This window comes from Varroa destructor, unplaced genomic scaffold, assembly GCF_002443255.2.
Source record: "Varroa destructor unplaced genomic scaffold, Vdes_3.0 BEIS01000002.1, whole genome shotgun sequence".
Lineage (NCBI taxonomy): Eukaryota > Metazoa > Arthropoda > Arachnida > Mesostigmata > Varroidae > Varroa > Varroa destructor.
Window position 1 is genome coordinate 41,303,385 of NW_019211455.1, and position 8,449 is coordinate 41,311,833.

The 8,449-nt window shown below is 40.0% G+C and overlaps 1 protein-coding gene across 1 annotated transcript in view; it reads right to left on the reverse strand.

Annotated features, from left to right (window-relative positions):
- The window catches only part of LOC111243702 (uncharacterized), an 8,657-nt gene extending 235 nt beyond the window's left edge, over positions 1-8,422 (reverse strand). The window contains exons 1-5 of the mRNA XM_022789658.2: positions 7,130-8,422; positions 5,374-5,507; positions 1,456-1,599; positions 565-795; positions 4-100 (exon numbers count right to left, since the gene is read on the reverse strand). Coding sequence (XP_022645393.1) covers positions 4-100; positions 565-795; positions 1,456-1,599; positions 5,374-5,507; positions 7,130-7,231 — 708 coding nt within the window. The 5' untranslated portion in view covers positions 7,232-8,422. The remainder of the gene's footprint in view (positions 1-3; positions 101-564; positions 796-1,455; positions 1,600-5,373; positions 5,508-7,129) is intronic.
- Between the last annotated feature and the right edge of the window lie 27 nt (positions 8,423-8,449).

The window sequence follows — 8,449 nt, forward strand, 5'->3', positions numbered from 1 at the left end:
TACTACAGCGTCAGGGTAGAAAATTTCAGCTACGAGAAGTGAAACCCAACGTGGGCTTTCATGACATAAGCCGTTCTCAACAAAATCACATGTCTGGGACCTGCATAGTAAATCGCAGATAGATTCGCTTAAATCACTGATGTTAGTTCACATTTCAAGCGGTTTTACTGACAGCAGGTGGGTGGGCAAGGTACGCGTTATAATTTTACCAAGGCCATTCAATAAAATATATAATGAAAGAGTTTACGCAGTAAAAATATAGCGTACAGTTGTTACTTTATATAGTTATAATGGTTATTGAAACAGTCAAAAGTAACGTGTAGATGTAACTAAAACGCATGCTATATTTTTTCTTTTCAATACGTTTTTTTATTCTAGCTGTACAATAAATTGCTTCCCCATTAAAATAGAACTATCAGCTACATACCGAGCACTAGCTATCAATTATTTCAAATGACGGATAAATCATTTGCCTTGTTTCAAAAATTAAAATTAACATAGACTTTTTTAGTTTATTCAAAAACATTTTTTACTTAAAAGACACTGAACATTTCCATCACTCACATGCAGGTTGTTTGCTGGATAGTTTGTGTTAGGTATCCTTCTTGCGGAATTTGGACCACGTATTTCCATACGCCCTGATAGTTTCGGGCGTATACTGGGGTAACGTATTCCTCCATCGACGGACAGGGCGTCGGTGGCAGAGAACTTCCGCTACGAGAAGCCTGCTCAGGCTTGTCACCCTTAACGTACACCTTCTCAATAGACTCATCGGATTGCTTTTTATAGCGGTTACTGTTAATTGCGGGTAAATCGAATTGAAATCACAGAAAAATATCGATTTGGAATAGAAGCGTTATTCTCTATCTAAGCACACATAATTTACTTAACCATACATGTTGTGTGTTACGTGTTGATGTTGGGTTTCGAACCGTGACCACCGACACTGCGTCTTTCAACCTAAACTTTAGCCATCCAGGCTACAGCGGAGGCTCTATGGCGTTACACGAAGCGCAGATTGTTAATCGTACCTTTTCTACTGCTCGCTTATCTTTAAAAATATGAGCATCTAAAAACTACTTAATCTATCTGGGAAGTTCTTGGAATTAATCTGTGTTCATGTCTATGGAATAAGGCAATGTTGCTCTTAAAAACAAAAACGTTTTGTTTTATCATTTTTAGCAATCACTTAAAAAAATATTTTTCAAGTATTTCCTTGTGTAACTTACAAGTGCTTTTTTGTGTTCCTTTTTTTAAAGATATTTTATTTTTACGCGACACATTCGGCTGTGTTTATTGTGTGAAGGAATTCTCAGAATCACCTCTTTGGTAGAGTGTTAGGGACTTGCTTAAACTACTACGTGTTTCGTATCGGATGATTATTAGATAGAGATCTATAGTTGTTGTAAGTAGCCGTCTACTTAAACAAGTGTTAGCCGGATTGAGATTGCCTACCTGTTGGTATACATATTGGCAAGAAGTTTTACTGGTGAAGATTCGGATGTCATGAAATCGAGGACCTGAACAATTGGTGAGGGGTTTGCCGAGCTCGCTCCGCTCGCACCTGTGAGCGCTGAGAGCACTTGGCTCAACGGAGACCTATCAGTTACACACACGAATAGCCCGAGTCAAGATAAGTTTCATCATTGCAGAGAATGCACGTGTTTGCTAGATTACTACTACTATTATCGTCATTAGGTTTACATGGTACGAGTTATATATATATATATATATATATCAGGACTAACTTTTGCGCTACGTTCGTTATCTAGTCGGGATGCGTTCATATGGAAGAAATTTTCTTCTTTCTATAACAAAATGACGAAACCAACATGGTCGATATTGGGTGTCCTTTTTTACAATATGAGCGAAAGTCAGCTGCCATTCATTATCTTTGCATCGGATGTACTCTTCACAGGCAAAATGATGAACTTTCTTGAGTCCTTTAACTTGCTTCATTGGCCAAAATTGAGTGTTTCCCGCGTTACCAATAGCACGAAGGGCAACAGCAATAGATATATGTACTTCTGACGACAAAGAACACGACTGGATAACTACCGAATGGACTCCACAGCTGACTGAAAAAGCGCAAAAAGGATTTTCTGACAAATCTAGTTTCTCGGTGAGCACTTCAACAGTTTAATCTACGGCTTCTAGATCGAAATTATTCACGAACGGTGCACGCACGAAATGTATATCATCGCAGTGAGGTAAAAGCTTTTTAGAAACAACGAAGCTAGGAGTCGCTATTGGACCTAAAGTCCCTTCAAAGCATGGCAATGAACTGTCTACGATTTTCCACCGATACAAAAAATGCTCGCCGCCGATGCAAAGATCAATTGCAGGAACAATCGCGGATTTTCTTGCGGTCTCGCGAGAATTTCTAGCTAACTTCCGCGTTCTGAACGTCGTGTCCAATGAAGAATACACTATATAACCAAGCTTTTTTCAGAAGGGTGTATTCGTAAACCAAGAATCTTAAATAATCTTCAGAATTCACAAGCAGCTTCAATCCACCAAGGATCAGAGGCTTCTAAGAAAAACTCGCTTATTTAGACTATCCAAAGAAGATGGCGGTATCGTCTACCGTTACTTTATCAAATAGCCTTTGTGTGTTTAAGACTAGTTAGTGCAGGACTGTCTAACTGGCTGAGTATGTGAGCACTATCTGGCACAAAAGCCCGCTGTCATCTGACAGCCCAGGCTTGGGTTATTACGTATAAAGCGTGATCAGGCAAAAGGATAACAAAGTTCAGTGCCGTAATGTCAACTCGCTCCCTATCGCTTTTAATTCTAACTTTCATTGTAACGGTCTATTCGGTAAATGATGCACATAAAACGTGTAAAAGCGATAAAATAGCATCTTTAGGTAAGCCTACAGTTAGTGCTGGGCCAGGATACAAGATTGTCCATAGACACCAAATATACTAAGATTTTTATCCCTATTAAGAAGACGTTTAAAATTATACTTAGAGATGTTCCACTACCAATTTTGAAACGCTTTAAACGTCAACTCAAGGTACCGATCAAAATGAATGGCAGTAAAGCACGAAAGCGTCCGTTAGGTGCGTCCTTCTTAACATGTACAGAAGTTATAATTGGATTTCTTGGCAAGACAAATATGATGTGACAAGAAGGACGGCCCAGGACCACATTGACGCCGGTAGAAATCGCTGGCAGCAAGTCGAAGTGGCGCAAAAAAAAACTAGAAAATCACAGAGCCTACAGAAAAATATGTAAATGAACACGGGTTCTGCTACCGGGGACCGGAAGCCAGGTCCAAAGTTCTTCATGTTTATTGGACGGCGGCTATACAAAAAGACAAAACGCTACCATTAAAATAAGATGATGGATAAAACACGCCTAGCAAGACAGGCCAATAGCACGATGACGACAGCGCGCAAGGCTTACGTGCACTGCAATAGCAGAGTAAGCTCAACTGTAGCAATGGTACGTGCGCGGATACCTCACAAAAATCTCGTCCACATTTAGAAACAGGCACACAAGTATGCTGCGTTATGCACGGAATATAGCCGAAGACAATAGAGCACATTGTATTGAAATGGTTCTCCGTCGGATATTACTTAAGTATTATTGATTCAGGCAGCTGGCCTCTTTCAGGCACTAAATAAACCCTGTGAGCCTCAAACCTAGACCCTCGCCTTTCAGTTCTAATTATTCTTAACCTTAGTAGGTAAACACTTTCTTACTACAAAACCATAATGACAAAGCATGCGGTGCTGGAAAGTAACACTATAGACGCCTGGCTGAGCGAAAACTTTGGCGTAGCTGAGGGTATCAGACGCGGTGGCACGCGTCGACATATTTAGGGAGAAGAGAAAGAACGGTCTAAGAATCCATTCGTTTCCCATATAAATACCATGCCGTAACATTATTTATGGATAATAGCGCTTAGCAGGAGGATATGAAACCACAAACATATCTACACGTACAGAGAATAAAAGAAATGCACTTGAATGTATCGATCGTCTGCATGTAAGATGCCTGCTGCGCCGTCCTATACAACCTCAGGAAAAGGACTGAAATAGGCCGAAGCAGCGCGGCTGTGGTTCCGCAAACAATTTGGTTACCCTGTACAATCGTCACAGAATCGAACGAACATATAAGACCTCCTGCATTAACGAATGATTCGAATGTTTTCGTTTTTCATTAAAAGAGCGCAAATTTCCATTTATAATTTCATCATTGTTCTCATCACAATACAAGGCAGAGCAAAAGCGCTAACGAATGCCCTTTCAGGCTGCTGTCACTGTAGGCAAAGGGAGACGTGAAAGAAAGCGTAAGGCGTAGTTACTGTTAAAGGCCGAATGTAACAGTTGAATTAATTACGATATTCCTTGTAGGGCCTAGCACATCGTCTATGATCTACAATTAGACACGGCCATAATAGGAAACATAGCTTAGTAATAAGTTGCAAAATACACATATCTTCCTGAAAAGTCGTCAGACTAAGGACAGTCGTAATATTCGCACTTGAATTTTAAATTGTGAATCAGTTAGCGTGGCGTTCTCCCCAAAAGATAGAGTCAACGGGAGAAACATGAAAACAGCTCCTTTTGTCAGCCTTTTATCCCCGCCATATAGCCCCTCCCGGGGTTCTGAATACTGAAATACTGAACTGGACGGTAACACCCTCGTTTATTATTATTACAACACCCGTGTTGAGTCTAGCAGTTTTTATTTCCGCAGACGATATTACCTGCTAGAAACATTTTAAAACACACGTTTAGCAACGTAACTGATGCGGTCTTAAACTGAGACCTGGCCTTACGTGATAATAATTACGCATAACTATGAAGCATGCACAAATAGAGATTAGGGCAGAGTAATAGTGGCTTTTCCTAAAGAACTTACATGTCTAAGTTGGTTTGGTCGTTGCTTCGTATAAAGATGATCTTTTTTTTTAGTGACATAGTAATTGTTGTGCTCAGGAAAACTAGTTGTTTTGTTCAGAGAGACATGCTTAATTTTTGATTGTAGTTTCGAACCGCGAAGACGGAATAGGCCTTATACAATTACCTATCGTTTTGAATAGATCAGTTTGCTCTTGGGTGTTTGTCCTTCTTCCTATTCCGTTTCATGATAAACCAGATTGGTCTGTTAGCGTTTTCTTTGACAGAACGCTTGTATTTTAAAATTTTACAACAGTACTCTGTCACGACCCATTTTATCCGATAACCTATGTCCAATCAATTGAATGCATATATATATATATGTAGGAATGCAGTATACGTTGTTCCGCTCTGTGTATCTGGAATGGGAAAGTGTTATGTAGAAAGACCGCGGACAATCGGCATGACAGATCTGATTAATGGGTAAATAGGAAGCAGGAGAGCAGTGGCAAACACGCACCTTGTGACGACAGGCGCGGCCGTTGTTGAATCATGGTTGACTGCGTTCAAAATGTCGCCCGCATAACTTAGTACATTTAGAAGGTTGGTAGTTGTCGATGGACTGCCGCTTGATGGTTCCGGATTTTGTACCTGCTGGGCGGGGGCGTGGAATACACAACACACAGAGAGAGACCCACAAGAATATAAAGGAACATTAAGCTTTACAGAATATGGGTCACTGTGTTAGACTCAATAGCTCCATTAGACATTTGGCAAAGCTTTATTATTAACATTAATAATGTCGTTATTAAATGCTAAACAAAAACATTTTATGACGATTTGATATTTTTCGATTGATTTGATGATAAAAATATCAACAGGGCTTTTAGATTTTTTATCTAAAAAAATTGCTAATATATATATATATATATAAAAAATATTGATTAAATTTACTTGCTATTGGAATACTAAGTAATAATTTACTTATTATAGGAATACTGATTCTGCTCCTGAAAGCCCTGCACTTATTTATTGTAGCCTGAATTTACATCTTCATGAATTTTACGTGTAATATATTGACTCGGGTTTATTAATCAAAAGCGCATTATGCACTGAATGAAGGTATAATAAACATTTACAGAAGTTCACTGAAAAACCATTTAAAACTCTCCCTGGGAAGTACGTTTTTATCCCATTACTGCATAGACGAAGTAGATCGTACAATAGGTTTTAGCGAGGTGAAATACCAGGAATGTAAGTTAAGTTTGAAGTGAATGCCGAGTTTTCCTATCCTAACCGCCCTCAACTTCACTTGAAACTTGAGTTTAAGATAGAGGGAGAGAACGACGGCACAAGTAGTTAGAGTTTTGTTATAGCAATGGAGCATGGAATAATTACCGTGTGACAATCTGACCTCCGTTACAAGATTAGAAGATGTCTAGATTGCTAAAGGGGTATATCTGAGTTCTGCTAACTGAAAAAAAGGAGCAAGGTAGTGAAGCAGTCCGATTAAACTACTTAATAGGATCCCGTAACCTAGTGACCTTACTGATACGAAGTATGAATAGAAAATTATTCATAGAGAGGAGGAGCTCATGCGATAGGATAACTTGTCTTAGGACGAAAAAAGTTTAAGCTTACTTTAGGTTGAATTTGCAGCGGGTATCAGGATTGTGTGACTTTGCATCCAGTGTATATGTTCGGTGTAGGTATTGTCTTTTAAATAAACAACGAAGTTGATACGCGCGGATCTTCGATGATAAAAGCAACCATCCGGTTACTTTTATCCTCGAACCTTCGAATGCTTCGCAGGTTGATAGACGACAGGTTTCTTAATAATAATAACTCAGTTTCTGAATCCCTTTATGGTGTGCTAAGTTCCTGAGTTTCACTAAAAGGTTCTCACTGATATGGTCTGTATATAGATATAAATATAAAATCAACATATAGCGTCATCTAACAAACATCATTGTTAATATTAGCTTCGTGAAATTCGTTTTACGTTATTCAAAAAATGTATGTATCCCGTTAGGGTGTTTTCCAGTTTTATTCGGGTAACATCGGGTATCACGCAAGTCAAGTACAATTCTGCCACACCAAAGTTATCAGCTTACGGCCGAGCAGCGGGCTCCACGAATTGTCGTTCATTTTCATTTTGTATCATTTTGCCCTTTTTCGAAAAAGACAACCTTCTTAAAAAAATCCGATCGCCAACTACACTAGAAAAAAGTATCCCTTAAGACAGCTGTCGCCGCAGAGCAAGCTGCTACAATAACCTTATTGGAGATTTGTGGCGTTGCCGCAAGATTAAGCAAGCCCGACAGGGCGTTCAGCATCGCCGCGGAAGACCCAGATCGCTGTCGCTGTAGTTGACTCATCACGGAACACAGGCTGCAAAATGAAAGAACGAACGTTTGCGAGTTACTAGAGATGAATCAGATCTGTCATTTTGATGAAAAGCATTGGGTTGCCTGTGGCAGAAGTGTTGTAGCCAGGCTCCAACGTGTTGAACACCAGAATGCCCTGTAAGTGTCCAAATTGAGTGAAACGCTCGCCATTTGTTGAGGATTAAAACTAAATTAGATTTTGCCCATATCATATTAAAGAACTAAAGAGCATTAGGTTATGTCTGAGCTCTTCTCTTCAGCGATGCAATATCTAGACGAAATCTACCTAACTACATGTTTCGAATTGTAGGTCCGATCCCACAAGTGAGTTTTTTCTGTGTTGCCGCTTCTCACTGCCAAAGGCCTCTTTCAGTAGCGCGGAACGGGCCCCGTGCCTGTCTCGAACCAAGACAACCTTACCTGTTTCTATGTTTAACAGGCAAACGCCTTACCGATACGCCATCTCACGAGGACACACAAAATCTGTTTAGCTGGGTCGTGTCGAAGTTTGCCCACGCTAAGCACCTCCTGTTAAAATCCTTGAACAGGTATTATGAAGGGTCCCTAACAGAAGGTATCCGCAGGACTACGGACTCTGTGCTTGCGCTGACGTGCATATTTACAGTTGTCTTCCATTAGATCAACGCAAATCTCACTGACGCAGACGAATCACAGTTAACTTTGGACGCTCAATCAAGTATTCAAACGTCAAATGACAATTAAATATGGAGTAGAGCATGAGCTGGACTAATTGTTAACGAGCTAAATGAGCTTACCTAGCTAAAAATTTGCGAGAGGGGGCGTTAGTGACGTTTCTCTATCTGCATTTTAGACAATTATATACGTAAGTTCAATCAGGCATCTTCGACATGTTCTCCTTCTCATTTTGCAGTTTAATAATGAAACAATTTTCAAACTGGTAAGTCTATCTTGACTTACACGAACTGCCTCTGTATTCACACAAGGGTGTTTCCTCTAGTAACCGATGAACACGTATAGTCAACGTATCCCGTCCATGATACCAATTGCCTGTTGTCATACTGCTAACAGATTAAAACAGAAGGCGAATTTCATCTTAGCTGGGGTGTTCCCCAACCGTTCTGCTGTCTTGCTTCCATTATTACTCAATAGTCACTGAACAGAAGCGCTAGTAACGTGATAAATTGATGGACCCTATGCCTGTGTCGCATACGTGTCACCTCATTTAGC